At 42.1% G+C, this 18,691-nt stretch overlaps 1 protein-coding gene across 3 annotated transcripts in view; it reads left to right on the plus strand.

The window, feature by feature from the left end:
* The first annotated feature begins 204 nt into the window (after positions 1-204).
* The window catches only part of DKK2 (dickkopf WNT signaling pathway inhibitor 2), a 55,389-nt gene continuing 36,902 nt past the window's right edge, over positions 205-18,691 (plus strand). The window contains exons 1-2 of one of the 3 annotated variants that reach the window (XM_038136438.1): positions 205-296; positions 14,832-15,040. In XM_038136438.1, the coding sequence (XP_037992366.1) occupies positions 14,906-15,040 (135 nt within the window). In that variant the 5' untranslated portion in view covers positions 205-296; positions 14,832-14,905. Of the gene's footprint in view, positions 297-14,210; positions 15,041-18,691 lie in introns of those variants that run through there. The other 2 variants (XM_038136436.1, XM_038136437.1) reach the window with 2 other exon arrangements.

An 18,691-nucleotide genomic window follows, 5' to 3' on the forward strand; every position in this document is an offset into this window, starting at 1 on the left:
GTAACCACTCTCCACCTACTGAGATGCAGTTGTTGTGTAGCTCACTAGAGGGCATGTGGCCGTGCTTTATAATCCTGAAGATAAAGAAATTCTTATTAAATGGGGTGGGAGGGTGGGGGGGGTGGGGGAGAAAAGAATATGTGAACCAGATATTGCTCCATTGAAAGCAGAAAATGTTAAGAATTGCACTCACTTATTGCAATTGCTTATTTGAGTACATTGTTTGGAAAAGAAGTTTAGATAAGTCTTGCAGTATGCATATAATGGCTTTTCTTTACCAGGGAACGGAAACAGAGGTATGTGCTGCAATTTACTCTGAATTCATTTTATCCTATTTTTTTTCCTTGCTGTTTTTTTCCTGCTGTTTCTCTGGGAGAAAAAATGTAGGTACCATAATGATCCCTTCTTATGGAAGCTGCCAGAATAAGCAACTCAGATATTTGCCATAAATATTTCGGAATATCTAGCATTTCTATTTGTAAGCACTTAATCTTGTACACATGTTAAAGGAAATCAATTTTTAAAAACAATTATTTTAGATTTAAGTTTTCTTTAGGCAATAGAAACTAGAGGACCTGGTTATTTTTAATATGCCCCTACCTTGGAGCTTTAAAATATAGAGGCATTTGGGTCAGTTGTTTTCATTTGCTGTATAAACAACCCCTAAATCTCCTGAATTTCCTAAGTATTTCCAGTTGTTTTCAATTTTGGGGGTAAAAAAGGCATAATCCAAATAAGTGTAGTGAAACCAGTTTCCCCCTCATTTTTCTTTTGTATCTCGCGTTAAGCCCAAGTGCAAAGCTCTTTGTCCTTTACAAGTGTGGGGAGTTTGCATTTGCTGAGGTTAGAGGACACAGGTATAGCACCTATCAGTTAAGTATGGATGCAGAATGAAATATGGCAGAGGACATTGCTTTGGGACCCCTGGGCTAAATTCTGGACTACTTCACTTAGCTTTTGTTTTAGCTCAAACTCTTACTAGTACAGACAGAGCTTTGTTGAGCAGTGGCAATGTTTTTCCAAAACATTGTTCCTCATCATCTCCTAACTCTAAGACCTGGATCTAGAAAGGAGCAAAGAAAAAAAAAAGAAGTCCAGGCATTCTATAGGACTAGGTAGTGAAGAGTATTGCAGAGAGACTAATGTTTGCTGAGATTTTTTGTTGCATCTTCCATCCATGTATAAAGAGGCAAGTGGTGAAATGTTTGTGTGGTCCATGAGTGGCCACTGGAGCCTGTCAGCTCCCCTCTGAAATGCAGTTCAGTTGAAACACAGCTGTTAATTTTTTCTCCTTGATCCATGTCACTATCATGGCACTTCTCTCTGGTTTTTTGTGTGCTCTGGGTACCAGCGTCTGGTTAGCATCCAGCCCCACCTAAGCTTCCAAAGCTCTTTAATTTGCCTTCCACCTCTGATGTATGCACTGTTATTTTTCTGAGCTCACTCCTCTGCTCAGCCACTGCGTCACCCCAGATCTGCCTTTGCACAGCTCACATGGCTTTTGTCTCCTGCACTGTTAGTGTAGCCTTTGTGAAGTGATAGCTCTGCATTTCATGGGGGAAAACCATAGTGCAACTGAACAGAGAATGTTGAAAGCAGAAGGGAGATAAAAAGCTAAAAATTAGAATACCTTACCCTCCTTTATCATTCTCGAGGTTCTCCATTTCAGCAGTGCCTACAGAAAGGTCCTGAAAGATGCCATGGCCGAGTCAGAGGAGAGTAGATCACACTGTGTCTTTAATTGTAGCATAAAAAGATGTAAAGCACAAACATGAAAACCAAATATCAGTGGCTATATACTGCTCTCATACCCTTCATTTTGAATGGCCTCCTGTTAGGGCCACAACCTGTGGTGATCCCTGGGCTGCAGGCTGGTGGATTTGAAACAGCTTGGGTAAGGGTCACACTGGTGCTGCTAGCAACCAAGATGGGGCAGCTGTTGGGGAAAACCACAAAGTCTCTTGGCTAGCAGGGCAGGTCCCCCTGCTTTCTGCTGCAGCCAGCCTGCACACAAATAGCTCTTCTTGGTTAATGAGACGTTGCCCTGTGCAATGCCCTTGTCCCATCTGCCACCTGGAGAAGGGATGTGAGGCTGGCGGGTGGCTTGGCAGCAGCTATGTCAAATAAAAATCTGCTGTGGGAGATGGGACCGTGGTGGCAGAGCCTCTGCAGAGCATATTTGTCATGTAACAAAAGTCCCTGGGTATATTCTCCATCTCCTCTGCATTAAGACAGAAAACAGCTGGGGTTAAGCTGAGGCACTTCAAAATTGTACGTAAAATCAGCTAGTTACAGTAATGAAGGGCTAGTGCTGACCATCTCTCAACGTTACCTTACATTCTGACTCTGAGAACACAACAAACCTGATGCTGTTCTGCCATAATTAAGAAAAAAAGAGTAAACAAAAGCAGTCTCTCCGCTGTAGAAAATTAATTTGATGTATCAAAGTAGCAACAAAACTTTTTTTCCCCCCCTATATTGTTTCCCTTGCTAAAGAACCCATTCTGCATCTGCCATGAAGATTTGGATGGTGGGTTGAGATCACACTGAAAGTCAGGGTGGCCTACATCAGAAAAGTTGCATTTCACAGAACATTTGCTATTGATATGTTGGGAAAGTGTCAGACTTGTGGGAGGACTGGAGAGTATTTGCATGATACGTTAATAAGAAACAGTTTAGTATACTAGATTACTAAAGCATGGTTAATTTTGAAGCCAAAGCCCACACATTCTTAACTTTTTTTCCCAGCTGAAGAGCCAGTGTGCTCTCATGTATTGTACAGAGACTGGAGTGTTGTTCTTTGAAAGCAAACCCAGTGTTTAGAAAATCCAAAACTGAGCTAACAGCTCAGCATATAGGCATCACACAGGATGTTATTTTAAGCTGTAATGGAGAAATGTCAGTACAGTCAGTATCTGTATTTGCAGCATGTGTGTTTTGAAAAAGCAGGTTACATACGTTCTTGCTTTAAAAGTCTTGTGAAACTGAGATAGTTTCATTTGTCTTGGGAAGTTCAGTATCTGACAGGCTGATGGGAGATCTGCTCAACACTTCCTAGAGGCTTTAACATGCCAGTTTTTATGGGGAGCTGCTTTTTGAGACTGCGTTCCTCCTCCCAGGAGCAATTTGAGACAAAATTTTCTGAACTTCAGAATTTAACTGACTTTAACCAAGTTTGCTGTACCACATCCCCAGCTACTGTACTTGTTTTCTGGAAGCAATACCCATCTTTTCCACCTTGTGAAAAGCACTAGGCCTGTGGGAATGTAAGTTTTCTACAGGTATTGTTAAATATGGTATTGAAAATGTAGTCCTATTTCCTATGATCACATGAAGAATTAGAACTAGAGTAGATTAAGTTTCTTCTAATTTTAATCAATGCAATCAAAAAATAATACAACCTCCAAGTCAAAACTGGGGTGCATTGTTGCTGGAGAATGAAAAAGCTATCAAAAGGTGCTGTGATTAGCCGGTCACCTGTAAATTCAGTGTTTAGGAGATGAGAGGTAATAATGTTGAAGTCAGAGAGATGTGAGTAAGTTTTAATCATCTTTAATCATCTTGATTGATTTTTTTATTATTATTTTTTGGGAAGGATTTTTCTCTCTTTGATAGTGAATGCATGGTAACCGTGGCTTTCATTGAAGCAGCAGAGCTCCACCACCCAGATGCTTCATGCTGAGCTTGTGCCTTAGAGTTAATCTCACTGTTGCTCTTGAGTTGTAAATGGTGTCCCTTCAAAAATGCCTTAGGTCTCGCTCCTTTGGTTTGTTAGTTTTTTTACATTCCTGTCTGAAAAATACCTAACTCTGGGAATAACCATCTGGACTGCTTTGATGGTTTGTTGCTGACCGTGTGTGTGGGTTGTGTGTGGTAGCACATAAAAAAAAGCAGTCGCTTAGCCACTGATTAATAAATAGTACCATGCAATTTGGAAGGGTATTTTTTTCCACAGAGAAGCTCCCAGCTCCTGCCCCAGAGATACTGAGTTGATGATCATCTGTAAACTGGTGGGGACAGAGACAACAAAAAACCTCACATAATAATACCCTGTGAATGTTAAAAAAAACTAATAAAACAGGTATGTCAGTTAACCCAAATTAGTTTTTTCTTTGATTATGCACAGAATCCCTGTGAAGAACCTTCTCTTGTTCAGTTTTAGATAAAGTGGATTTATCACAATAGTGTTCTTGTGATGTACGGCGGCATGGATATAAAAGATTTTTTCAGTAAACATATACAGAATTTAAATATGTATGTCAGAATTGATGCTTTGCTTTAATAAGAACTGTAAGTAGAAGTTAGCACTTTATTTTTTTTTAATTCATCGTTCCCCTTGTTTCAATGTTGTGGGCTACTTACTTGTTGTTTTGTGAAAAATTCCTAACCAAGGAAGACTAAGATTTAGCATGTCTCAGTACCATATTGTTTTTCATTTGGTATGTAAAATTGGGAATGTAAAATAGCCTGGACATAGAGTATGGAGTAGAAGTGTGGGGTAGTTCTTTCTCACTAACAATCAGAGCCAAGTCTAGGCAGATACATAGAAGTAAAAAATTGGAGATTTGGAAAATACAAGTTAAATGTCCAAAGTTGATCAGACTGGTGAAGAAAACCAGAGTCAATGCATTCAGCTGCAGGTTTGAAACCTTGGGGACACCACCTGCAGTGCTGTGTCCATCTCTGGGGTCCCCACCACAGGAAGGACATAGACCTGTTGGAGTGAGTCCAAAGGAGGGGCCACAAAGTTGATTGGAGGGATGGAGCACCTCTCGTATGAGGAAAGGATGAGGGAATTGGGATTGTTCATCCCAAACCAGTCTGTGATTCTGTGATTCTATTTAAACTCTTCTCACCCCCATAAGTCATACCTAGATTATGATCTGGTTCACTTTGTTGACTCTTTTAGTATTTACTCAGTTTCTTAGATTTTTCTCTCTTCCTAAGAATTTGAATTCCACTGTTTTAATAATTAATTCTCTCTCTACTGATACTTTATGCAAAATTGAGATGGCTAGTAGCACGTTTTGTTGCAGTCGATCTTTTCATGGGGATTCCAAAGCTATTATTATTGAACTGGGCAATTAGAGTGATTATAGTACCTTTTGTGTCAGGACAAAAGTTTATATTTTAGACTATGAACTAATGCTTCAAACCTCTAGGGAAGAATAAAGGATCAAGTCTGGGCTGAAAGAATCAGAAACTTGAAATGAGAATAATTCTAAAACCTAACATTTCCATGTTTCCATTAATTAATTATGTTATGCTCTGAAAAAAAAAAAAGGAAAGTTAAATTCAAAGACCAAAGTCCACATAGCTTTCTAGACACAAACTAGCATTTCATCTAGATTATACATGTAAATAAAGTTGCAGCTTGCTCCTAAGACATAAAAAGCAAAGGTCAGATGATGGAAATAAAGGGAAAAACATGTAAGTCTGTTTGTTCTGCATTTCTTGGCAGCTAGTATATTCAGTATTCTGGTACTTGTTATGTAGAAAAATAGAGCTGCCTATTGTGGATAACAGCAAATAAGGCAAAGGACCAGTTTTGTTCCTCTTGTTCCTCCATCAGTGTCAATGCACTTAAACCAGGAATTCATTTAGCGGGGGTCTCGGAGTCACCAGCTGAGGTTCAAGTGCTAACTTCTTCTAAGTCCCATAAAGTTACGCTGAGTAAGGCTGGCAAAAGGTTCAATTAACCCTTTCAGCTGGAAAACTCTGGGACAGAGCAGGCTCTGGAGCATAGTGATAGAAGGAGCCAAGCCTTGGGAAGGAAGCTAAGGCTGAGGTTTACATAGTCATTGTCTTTGAATTACCAAATGCCAGAGTGAGGCTGGCTTACCAAATGCCAGAATGGGAGTAAATTTAGATGCTCCCAGGATTATTTTTCTTTGAGCAGTGCAGCAAGCTCCCTTCTCGCTAGCAAACTGGGCTGCACACCAAGGAGGTGAGCCTCCCTTTTCTTCCCCTTCTCACCTTTATTTGTCATTTTCTTACACCGAGAGAAAAATGGGGAAATATCTACAGCCAGGGAGCCGAGTATAAATATGGCAAGAGGAAAACTGTAGCACGTTGTTCTGACCTGTAACCATCGAGCTTCACAGTTGCTCTCCATCACCTGTGCATTAAGCCAGGAATGAAGCCTGCCTAGTTCACTAAATGGCTATCCTAATTTTACCTTCTTCAAAGATTTTAGGGAGAAAAATGTACCATAATCCTGCATTTTGCTCCTACTTTATTTAGGAGCTATGTAGACAATGTCTTTAAAACAATATTGACTGAACTCCTTATTTTATTGCTGTCCACTTTCAGTGACAGATAGATCAAAGAGATGTGACATCTTTAGTGCTGCCTTGAGGTTCTTTTTTCTCTGCTATGCAAGCAGGAAAATCAAATACAGTTGTATTAACCTGTTAATAGGACAGATTTTGAGTCTATGTAATGAACTAGACATTCAGCATAAATTCTTATATTGTGGGCAAGAAATTTTTGCCCTGTCATATTATGTCCAGATTCTAAAGCAATATACTTGTGCTACAAAAACTGGGGGGTGGGGGGATGGAAGGGGTGTGAAAAGAAGCTTATTTTAAAATTTTTATCTCTTTATCTTTTAGTTATTTTTTTAAAATAAAGACAGGGCATAGATTGAACAGTCATACAGAGAAGGAAGCAACCGCATAGTTATTTATAAAGCTGAGGGTCTGCTGTTTTCCTGAGAGTGGGATATCTACAGCCTCTAGATACACCATCCTACCTCCAAAACCACATATAAGGTAGGTTTGAAAGCCAAAGCATATGAACAAACGTATTTTTACTTTTGGTCTTTTATATAGTCTTCAGTTGTGACTGCTGAAGACAACATGGAATCTGTTTATCAGACAACATGAAATAAATGCCATAAACAACAATCAGTTTTTTCAGTCCTTATTATAGCTAAGGTTGCACAATGGTTTCCATTCTAACCCTTTTTAACCTCATAATTTTCTACTGCTTTCATTTCAGAGAAGGGAATTTTCCTTACGGTTATTTTTCTTTGGAAAGTTTGAGTAACTTGGCTCAATATTGCTAAAAATATTGCAAAGAAAATGGGTGTATGTAGGCTTGCTAATTATAGATATTTTTCTTGTTTTAACAACTCTTCAACATACGCAGCTGGGGGAGGGAGAGAGGCTGAAATTTCAGCTATTTCCATATCAAGCCAGCCGCCTTTCTGAGCTACCGCGGATTCATGTTTTGGTTTGTGAGTTGTGATCCTCTGGAAAACCACGTGCTGAGCGTTCCCAGTGTAGCTCACATACATCCTCCCCACGGCTCTTGATGCTGGGGAAAGCTCTGGTGGGGCCAGCAGCATTCCTGCTCACACATACAGCAGGAACACAGGAAATATTGCCTGGCCATTGCTCTGCACATGTGGCTGGCACCCAGGGAGATTGTGGGGGAGACTGGGGGATTTAGCTTGTAGTCTCCCAGGGGTGGGACCTGCCCCTTCATTGTGTTTGGCTGAAACTTTCCTTTTGGAAAGAACTTCTTTGTCTGATCAGTGCTAAAATACGGGTGGCTTTGGGAGTGTGGTCGGGTGGCATTTAGTTCACTGACATAGTGAAGGTGTTTCGGGGAAAATAAGTGAAATGACTTGAAGTAATTTAAGATGATGTATTATTGCATTGGCTTTTGAAGCAGTGTTTATCAATGGTTATTAATTTTTATGGGCTGGAAGTGCTTTGTCATCCTTCCAAGAAGTTAGTTATTCCTGCTCCAAAGGGTTAATTGTTGTCAGAGAGGCCGATTGAAATCCTGGACTGTGAGCCACCAAGCTAGTCACAGGACACTGTGTTGTGAATTAACTCTGACACTATCCTGGACTGTTTTAATCAGGAAAAGGAGTTATTTATGAGGAATAACTGTAACATTCAGTACTCATATTTTTCACAAAATATCAGCGGGAGAAAAAAATATAAATAAGAATTTCAAAACAGTTTTATTGCATCATTTGCCTTCCTGCTCACGAGGAGCATGGTGTTAAGAATTAGACCCAAAAATACAGAACTCAAAGGACGTGATATTTCTCCTCCTGTTTCCGTGCCCGGGGTTGCACGCTGTGAGCCTGCCTCTCTCCGGGCTGCGGTTGTGCCTCCTGCTCGGGCTGCAGCTGGAGCCTCCCGCCGCGACTCAGCCGGGTCAGGCGGCAAGTACACCAGCGGCTGTGCTTGCTGACACTTTGGGGGCAACAGAGGAGAACCTCTGGAAAGGAAGAGGTGAGCTGGGGCTGCTTGATGTGGCCGGGCACGACGTCAGCGGGGGATGCTCCGCAGCCGGCACCGAGCTCCCGCCAGGGGCGTTGTGGTGGCAATGCCACCGCTGCCAGCCCCTCCCTGCGCCGCCCTGCGGGGCACCGACAGCGTGTCCCACCGCACTGAGCCCTAAGGGAGGAAGGCAGAGGAAGAGGAGGAGGAGTTTTACTCCTCTGGCCGTCTGCCCCAGCATCCACAGCAGGGTCTCCGTGGCGCTCTTGGCTCGCCGGGTTATGGCTGCGGCTTTCACACACCGTCTGTCAAGAGGGAAGGAGGGGGAGGAGCAGGGAGACGGTTCCTGGGGCAGGAGTCCCACCTAGGGACTCCAGTGCAACGTGACATGAGCTCTGATGAGGGGTGGTAATATGGAAATGTTACCTGTGGAGAAGGGGTTTGTGGTGGCCGTGGGTTGCATTACTGCGGATTTCTGGACGCCCATGTCATGGCTTCAGCCCCAGCTTGTCCTCCGAGGGCTCTGCTGAGGCCACAGTCCCAGGCCATGAGACATTTGGTGGAAGTGCTGCAGTGGGGGCATCCTGTTGCCCTTGGTCCCCATTCCACCAGCAGTGCCTGTGCACTCTCGCCCTTCTACTGCTATGCAAAGCCTTTTCTGTTGAGAGGGTTTGGTTGTGAGCTAAATACAAAAATGGTGGGAAAAGGAAATCAATGAACCCAAAAGTCATCCCCAAGGAGGAGATCCTTAAAGGTACTTAAAAAAAATTCTTGATCTGTAGCCTTAGCAAAAACTAGTTATTGTTTGATGGTCCTGATTGAATTTTTTAGTCAGAAATTAAATAAAAGACAGAGTAGGCCCCAGGAGCAGTGCTAGGAGAGATTTGGCCACATCCAAATTGTTAGAGTTTATGTGAGGGGCAATGGAAATTCAGTGCAGCTGGTAAACTTAAAAAATAATAACAAAAAACAATACACCTCTGTGTAATAGAATGTCTTTCGTATGACAAGTATTCCTAAATGCTTTATAAAGAATTAAAAACAGATTTAATTTGAAGAACAGGTAATTTTGTTTGTTTAAGGGGAAGAAAAACATCGGACATTAGAGTTAACTAAAGCTGGTGTAAATCAAAAAGGGTTCAACTAAAGTCACATGGCTTATAATATAGATGCTGTAAAATACACAGGATTGTAATTTGGCCCATAATAGTTTACATTTACAATGTGTAATTTTGCCCCTTTGGAGGAGGTCAGGTAAAGGATCTCTTCATTACATCCTATTTCTCTTTTGTCTTTAAATTTGGTTTGTTAATTTCTTGCATTCCTTTATTTCTTGCTTTTGTCTTGACTTCTGCTAGATTCTGCCCTTTCTAAATATTTCGTCTTTTAAAACTTTCAGAGTCAAAGGAGGGGGAAGCAAGAGGACAAAAGGTTGCTTTTCTTTTCCGTGTCTCTCCTGACACCCTCCCCCCACCAAATCCTATTCTCATCCCAAGAAAAATGAAAAAAGGCCTACAATTAACTTAATGGAACTCCCTGGCAAAGAAAAACAAAAAGACAGTAGAAAAGGAAATAAAATATTGATATCTGTGAATGAAAATACCCTAAATTTGAATAAATTTGATGCCTTTTCTTGTCAAGAATAAGTTGTATAACTGGAAAAATTCTGTAAAACTTCTGTTTGCTTAAGGCTACTCAATTCTCTCATTAAATTTATAAACAAGTTTAATTGAAAGAAACACCAAAGCATTTGTGAAGTAGAAGTATGTGTTTGAACCATTTAAACCTCCAACATTTGTTCAGGGAAGGAATACCAGCTTTAGAAACAAAGAGAATCTCTGCGGTGTGTCTCCTCTCCATGGGTGCAAGTGAGACAAATGAAAAACCCTATGTTTCTTACAGAAAGCATTCTGGTTTAGCTCCAAAGAGATACAAATGCACGTTTCTGTATTGCAATAAATATGGCTTTTATAATGAAAGGAGAGCTGAACCCTTGTGACCCGCTGATGTAGTTCTCAGTGTTTGCACTGGAGGTCTCACTGGCATTTAATGAGCGTGGCCCTCTTGCTGTCAAACTTCTGTGCCTGGGTTGTCACCAGCTCAGCCTCTCTCTCCTTCTGCCTACTGGAAATCTTCAGGAAGAAACAGCAGTTAGTGTGGAACATGCCCAGAGTCGAGGGATAAGTCCCACCTCTGGAGCATCCCAGGAAGATTTGTGGTTATGTATGCAATGGTGAGGAGCAGATTCAGTCCCTGCAGGATGGTACTCGGTGAGAGATTTCTTGTGACCTTCCCATACGTGATGCAGGATTTGCCATTGACTCTGGTTTTTTGGGCTAATGCTGCTTCCATTGCTTTTCCACTGCTTTCCATTATTCTGTATGGTTACTTGCAAAGTGTCCTTTTGGGCACAAAATACTGAATTGCTCTGGGTGGTGCGACTGACCACACACAAAGTATGTGGGCCTTAGCTTCTCCAGAATAGGCATCAAACTTAGTGGAGAACTTAGAGGTAGACTTTCTGCATGATCTGTAGTATGACAACGTCTGCTTAGTGCACTCCATGCATTTGGTTCTCTGGTAGAGGAGCCCCACGGTGAAACACAATGTGCCCTGTGGCATTTTAATGTTTTAGAAGTTCTTGATGTTTCTCAAAACCCAAGTTGCAGTGGCACAGTCAAAATCTGAAAAGCAGAGATGATTCTTGATATTTTTGCCTCCATACTGTCTTATTTAAGTGGATATTGTGAAATAAGTCTGTGTACAGACTCTCAGGGCTGCTGAAGTGAGGAGCATGGGTAATTTACACGTCAGTTTAGAAGTCTGTATTTGACTGGTTTGAAGTAGAAAAGGCATGGGTTGAATGCTAGCTAAAAGTGCGGGGGAAAAAACAAAAAAAACCCCTCCCCATCAAACTACCAAATAGCTTGTTTCTCTGCAAGTATTTCTCTACAAGCTTTTGTCAAGAGGAGAAAAACAAAAGCTCCTCCCTAACACAGATTTAGTGTCCTGCCCATCTACTTCTGCTTTCTGTGGTCTTGAGCATCCTGCTGGTCTGGCAGCAGCTGCCCTGCAGTGAAGTGGGTTGTTGCTTCCTCTGGAGGGAAATGTCTGGCAGGCTAATAAAGCAATACCTGTTCCCAGTTCCTCAGAGATGCTGCAAAATATCTTCCCTTCAGAGCAGTGAGTCACAAGATAGGTCTTGCTCTGTTGTAAAGTTACCCATTTCTATTCCCACTAAATTTAAATTAATGCCCGGAAACTTAGTTGAATACAACTGACTGATGAACTTCATACTTCAATGAATCCGGACTGATTGACAAAATGAGCTTGGGGCACCTGTTCTGAGATAGCTGAAAAGCTTTGATCATTCCTTCCCAGTTTTCTTCAAATTTCTAAGTGTTATGGATATACAAGGACTTTGTTATTTACATCTAAAGACTTGTAATGTGGCTTGGATTTTCCATTTATTAATGTAAATAAATTTTTAATAAGGTATTCATAGACATATATTTAATTAATTTAAAGTCTACTTACTATCTGATCCTTTAGGTGCTGTGTGTCTCTTTTAATACCACCCATGTCCATTTATTTCAAGAAGAGTTTTATGATATTTGCATGAGGTCATTGTATTGTGTTTTTCATGGCATGAATTCTCTTTGCATGTCTCATCAAATTATTTTGTTCTCTTTATAATCTTCCCTTATTCCAAGAAACTTTGGTGGATAATGCTCTACCACTGACTTAAAAATTTGTGTTCCTTCCTGGGAAAGAGAAACACAGGTGAGATAAGAATTTTCCATGACATTACCTATTAGAGCTTTTCCTGTGGGCATGGATAGCTGTTTGCTTTTGGGTTTGGGAGGGCTGAAGCACCATGAGGCCTGGGTGTCAAAAGCCAAGTCAAAAACAATCAAAAAAGACTGGCTTATATCTCTTTCCTGTGAAGTCGCAAATTCCTTTCTAATTTTTCAGAAACATTTCCTTAAAAATCTCTTCAAACATTACTGAGGATCAAGTCATAAAGGTAATTTTAGTTTCTTTGAAGCTGCACAAAGATAGAAAAAAAGGAAATGCTATGAAAAGACAAACTTGAAGGGTTTTTTTTCATTCCTTGCTCTTTTCCAAGATGAGTACAAAAAAAAATAATTTTAAACCTAAATTTTTGAAATCAAGTCAAATAAAATTTCTTTCAGTTTCAAACCCAGTAAACACAAACTCATCTGAAGCCTGAGTCAAAGCAAGTGCCATACTCTGTAGAAGAGTTTAAAACTCAGTCTTGGCACTGACATGTTATTTCAATTGTTCCTTAAAAAAAAAAAAAAGAAAAAAAAAAAAAGTAATCCCCTGAAGAGATCGTTTGATAAAGAAGATAAAACATCCAAAAACTGCCCAAGGAGATGGATTTAAATTCTCTCAAACAATTCTAAGGTTTGAGAGGTTTGAGCTGTGGATAAAGACACAAATGACTCCATTCTTCACAAGGTGCTCTGTTTAATATAATACAGCCCATGAGATTAGGACACATTGGTTGCTAGCAGCCACATGACACTAGCTAGACAACATTTGACAAACCTTATCCAAGGTGGTGTGGTTCCTGGGGCATTTCTGCAGAGAGCTCCTGAGTCCCTAGGAGGGCTTCTGCTCACTGCGAGGGAACAGCAGCACTGGAGGCCACAATAGTGCCTGGTTCCTTTCTGGTTTTTCTTGCCTTGGCAACTGCAGTTTGCCCAGCAGTTAATTTAGAATAAATGAAATTTCAAAGTGCACATTTCTTGTCCCACCCCCCACCCCCCCTTCTGCTGTGTGAAGGGCTAGAGTAAGGTGAAATGATTGATTAGAGGAGGGACTCTCCAGAAGATGGGAAAAGCATGAAAATTCTCTCTACTGTTCCCAGACAAGGTAATGTTCATACAAGAACATGTGGGACAGCAAGAACGCTGTTCCCCTCACCATCTTTTGTTCCTTCCACCCCCACTTTCACATGTCCAGGGGAAGGACAAGGGCTTGTAGCTGCTCCATGGCAGTAACTGAGTGCTTCACGGGGATGTTCTTTGCTTCATTCTTGAGCTTTTGCAGGGAAAAGTTAAGAGCTGTACCATTCTGCTAATTTTATGCTCTGTGTCCCTGTATACCTTCTGTTTCTGAAACACACTGTTTTGGTGATGCTGGGGATGGTGTGGGTGTAGTTCGTAGCAGCGGGGGTTTTATTACAATCGGATGTGTGCTCATGCCAAGGAAGTGGAGAAGGTGGATACAAAGAAAGTGTCTTGGGTTGATGTTGGCACTGTGGTACTGAGAAGGGTCAGGTGTGGAAGAGTGCAGCGCAGCCTTCTCGGCTGGACGTGCCCTTAGCTTGGACATCGCTGGCTCGGGCGGCCGGTTCGGCAGGATTCGCTTGCCGCCCCGCGCCCTCCCAGCTCTGCGGCTGTGACGGGCTTTGCGCGTCCGAGCGTTTCGGGGAGCCGGGGCACCTCGACGCGCGTCCCAGTGCGGCAGCCCGGTGTCGGGGAGGGGGCTCGGCGGGGCTGAGCCCCCGAGCGGGGCCGGGCAGGGCAGGAGCCTCAGCCGGGAGCGGGGCACGCCCGGCCCGGGCTGACCCCGCCGCGGAGAGGAGGAACCCGCCCGGCTGGGGGAAGGGGGACGGAAGGCGCTGCGCGGCGTGTCCCCACCGGGATGGGGATTGCGAGCTGCGGAGGGGCCAGCGAGAGACTCCGAGACCACCGAGTGCGAGGGGCAGCGGCGCAGGAAGCCCGACGGGGGCTCTGCCTCCCCTCCCGGGTCCCGGCGCTCCCGCCGCGAGGGGGCCGGTCCCGGGGCCGCCCCGCCGCCGGATGCCCAGAACCCCTCGCCCCGCACCGGCCGGGCTGCAGGAGGAGGAGGAGGAGAGGAGGAGGAGGAGGAGGAAGAGTAGGAGGAGACCGGGCGCTTTCACTCCTGCTGACTGCTGAGGCAAAAGGCAGAAAAAGGAGGAGGGGAATAAAAAGTAAAGAGGGGGGAGAGAGAGTGAAAGAAAACTAAGCCCGGCTTTTGCTGGTGCTGCTTGGATTGGATCTGGTTTGAGTTTCCTCTCTGCTGGCTTGAGCAGCGAGAGAAGGAGGAGTGGGGGGAAGTAACTCGCTCACTTTTCCTCTGAAGCTTTAGCAAACGTGCTGGTGCCTGTGCTGGCGGGGAGCTGCCCGGGAGCTGCAGTTCCTTCGCAGCACATTGCTCTCACTGCCCGGACTTCTCGAGGACCTGGAGGAAAAAGACATCACAGACCTGACAGTTGCTCACTGCCAATAGACTTGTCACATTTTTTTTTCTTTTTTTTTTTCTTTTTTTTTTTTTTTTCCTAGGAGATTCTTTTTTAAAAGTATTTTTCTCCCGTGTCTCAGAACAGCAGTTCCTTGAGTGGCTTTGAAATCCATTGCTTCCTTATCAACTTCGGGAGATATTTTTAGAAACTTCCCCCCATCCCCCCCGTTTCTGTTTTCATAGCCAAAGGAAAAACAAAAAAAAAAAAAAGAAAAAAAGATAATCCTTTTGGGAGTGGGGAGATGATCATGCTGATGTGGAATAAGTGCTCCTGCTGTCTCCTCTTACTAGCCGCGGTCCTGATCGTGGAGAGCTCCCAGCTAGACAGCTCCAGCTCCAAGGTGAACTCCATCAAGTCCACCCTGATGGGGGAGGCTCCAACTCAGGCAACCAACAGATCTGCAGGCATCCACCAGGGACTGATGCTTGCTAGCAGTAAGAAGGGCAAAATGCTAGAGCAGATGGGAAAACCTCCCAAGCACTATCACCGGCAAGGAGAGGTAGGACATGGCTTCATTGCTTGAGTGTCTGTCCGTGTGCTGTATGTAAATAATTGCTAGTCTTCCCCCTCATACTGTTTTTAGAGCTTTAATATGCTAAATTAATTAATTTACTTCATTGGGCTTGCCTGGGACAATATAATCTCATAATAGATGTTAAGAACTGTGTAAGTGGGAGGTTTAAACCATTCATTTTTCTCTGTAGGGTTAATAACTGATGGAAGAAAGAGCAATCTAAAAAAACTATCATCTTCAGCATTTCTTTTTTTGACCCCTTCAAAAGGCTGCCAGAAGCAAAGGAAGAAATTTCTTATTAACTCTCAAGACAGTAAATGAGTTGAATTTGAATAGGTGAGGAAAATTTGAGCGTGAAGTAAAAATGCACAGCAGTGTAACAAACTTGGTTTTAGAAATCACACCTGGCAAGTTGATCTCTTTATAAAGTTGGTATCTTTATACCTGGTGAGAATAAAAAAGCATGCTATCCCTGTGGTATACTTTAAAGTACAGTCCTTTGTTTAATAAGACAGAAAAATTATATGTTCCTTGTCCAGAATATGCTCCAGTGATTGTGGAAGTTTTGTTTGGTTATGAGAGTTTGAATGTAAAGAAAATAGGAAAGGTTATAGAAAAAAAAAAAAAAAAAAGAAGGCTAAGGGAAAAAAACCAACAAAACCCAACACCCTGAGCTGCTTGTGCAGTCTTCTTTCCTGTGTACCCTGTCTGTAAACTTTCAAGTCTGATAGAAAATAATCTTCATTCAACTGTCTTTGCGCTAAACTATAAAGCAGCATTTAAAGTCATCCGTCCTGTTCTTCTCTCTCAAGTCTTAACTTGGATGGTACGAATGTTGCGTGTTGTGATGTTGAAAGAAGTAGACTTCTTCAGAAAATGTAGATTTTATTGGGTATTATTAGTATCTCTAAATACAGCTGCTTTTCATAAGCAACAGTGTAGCAGCAAGAGAGCTGCCAACATTCAGCACTAAAAAGGCAAAATACTCAATGACTGAAGGGTCTGTACTTGCTTAAATTTTCCTTATAGCAGCAGAGAAGCTGAAAATTCAAGTAATCCACTGAATTTGCTAAAGTGTTTCACATCAGCTTCCTAATAATTGAATGTTATAATTTGGTTTTGTGTGCAGGCATAGTAACAGTAGTGGTAGTTTTGGTTTCTGTATGTGAGAAATTTCCAAGCTTCCTTTCCCTAGCCACTCAACTGCTTTATAATTTACCCGGAATTTGGTTGCCTCTCCTTACCTCTAAGCAAAGTTTAGTAAGAGATGCTGTGATGAAGTTTCATGTTACTAAAGTACTGTGCTCTTCTCTAGTTCACATTTTACTAATTACAATTACATCGCTCTGTTGAATCACCTTGAGGAGATAGAGGTGCCCAATGCACCTTCTTATAAGTTCTCCTTGGATTTGCTTTTGTTTTCCACGTATTCACAAAATGTCCAAATTCAGGTCCTATTTTCCCTCTGAGTGTTAGCAGTCTCATGAGTTTTGTGAGTCTCTGCTGCCCAGCTTTTGCCTTTTGGAGAAGTCTTGCCACCTTCCCCTGTGTACAACATCTCAGCACTTCACTGTGTATTTAGCACAATGTTGAGAATAATTGACTATAATTCACCTTGTTCCTGAAAAACAATTTGTGCTACCTACTGGTTGTATTTGCAAGATTTGCCCTAACTTGCCAGCCTGGACTGGGATTTTTGAGTGCTTCTAGTTACTGGCATGAACTCACAAGGCACACCTCAGGTGAGAGACAGCACTGTAAGTATCTGTAGTGGTAGAAGAGATGTCATTCATGTTAAGACTTCGTGTTTGTAGCATAAGCAAAGACCCCCAGAGAATTGGTGGCTGTGACTCCCAGGGAGTGAAGTCTGACCTCCCATCAAGGGCTGTCAGCGCTGAATTTTCCCTCTCTCCCTGAGATTCTGTCCCCAGATCCTGCATGGCCTCACACAGATGTATGTGAAAATGACACAGATTTGCTCCCAATAATTCTAGATGCTACTTTTGGCCATCTGCCTGAAGCAACACAGTTAATGCAGAATTGGAAGAGAAAGAAGAAAAAAAGGGAAAAGACAAGGAAAAGAAAATGAAAGAGAGGAAAGAAAAAAAGGAAAAGAAAAAAAGTAAAGGAAAAGAAAAAAGAGAAGAAAAGAGAAAAAGAGTATCTTTTCTGAAAAGGTTTTCTCTTTGGTGATACTTCCAGCTGTAGGGCTGGTAAGCCGCTGCATTTTTTAACAGCAGTGTCATGCATATCAACCAATTAAGACATGACATTTTCGTAATCTTTTTTAAAGTACTCTCTTACTAGGTTAGTTGCTTAATTTGTTTAGATTATGGGACTTGCACTGAAGTTGACCGTGCCACTTGCAAAAGAGCAGGCCTATGCATTTCTTTCTAAATCAATCTGTTGAATTAGTGGAATTTGTAATGTCTCAAAAGTAAGGGTATCTTTTATCTCTTGGCAACATTAGATGGTGAGTTGAGTGTCTTGTTTACAACTAGGAAATAGTTTTAATAAGGACCAAGGATATGCATGTTAAAGAAAAATTAATAGAATTTTGCTGTTGTGAAGTCTCTGAGCTGTGCTTTCAGGTCTGGACTTACACATGGTGGAAATCACCAAAACTGATGAAAGGACCATCAGCCTACAACCTATTTGCTTTTCAATTATGTTAATTCTCAAGACTAGGAGCAACTTGGGAGTGTTTAATCAGCAATAAATCAACCGATACAACAGTTGATGGCTTATCTGGAGTGTTGATGTTTTTCAGCTGGTAGTAACAGTGTTTCTGCCCAGAAAGGGAAGATCCAGCGCTCTTTTGTCAGGCAAAGTTCCAGTTTAAATTAATGAAAATACTCACATGAGCAAAGCAAGTTGATCCAGCTTGCAGAGAGACTGGCGGGGCAAATGTGGATTTTAGTAAGACTTAACATTTTTATGTCTTTCTGAGGAATATTATTTATTTTCTGGCCTTATTCCCTTTACTGCCTTGGATCAGCAGAGAATGAGAGTGCTAAATCGGTGAGATTTCATTCTCTTCTCTGTTCTTTACTGTCACTGCTGCTTTTCCTTTTCTACAAACTGTTAATGTTTCCCCAATTTCACGGAGAATCAGAAAGTGTCTACAGCATTTGCACAAGGGAAATTTTTGCTCAAAACCAGTATTGTACAGTGCATGCTAATCTAGGTTACTTTGGGGGGAGTCAGGATTATATACTGTCAGCCATTTATTTCCTTTCAAAACTTGATTTAGAAAAACGCTTCGAGAGACATCCAACACCTCAGTTCCATGACCCGTCTGTGAAAGTGTTCTGGATATATCCCCTCTCTAGGAAAATATGATACAGTGAACAGGGTCATAATTGACAGTGAAGATAGATTAATTTTTCTGTGTGTTAGCTATAGCTTCCACTGTGTTTGGGCAAGGTCTCCCATGTGAGTGATCTAGCTCAACTACAGAGATGAACCTTAAAGGAAAAATAGAACATACTGAACGATGCTTGAAAGGCATAGCCTTTCCACAGATTCCTGGTTGATGACTTTGTAGCCGCTTTAATTCACTTCACCATCTTCTAGACTTCTTGCGTCTGGGTTTTAGTCCCCTCTCTCCTCTGAGACGTGTCCCTTCTGTCAATG

This window comes from Motacilla alba, chromosome 4 (genome assembly GCF_015832195.1).
Source record: "Motacilla alba alba isolate MOTALB_02 chromosome 4, Motacilla_alba_V1.0_pri, whole genome shotgun sequence".
NCBI classification, from domain to species: Eukaryota; Metazoa; Chordata; class Aves; order Passeriformes; family Motacillidae; genus Motacilla; species Motacilla alba.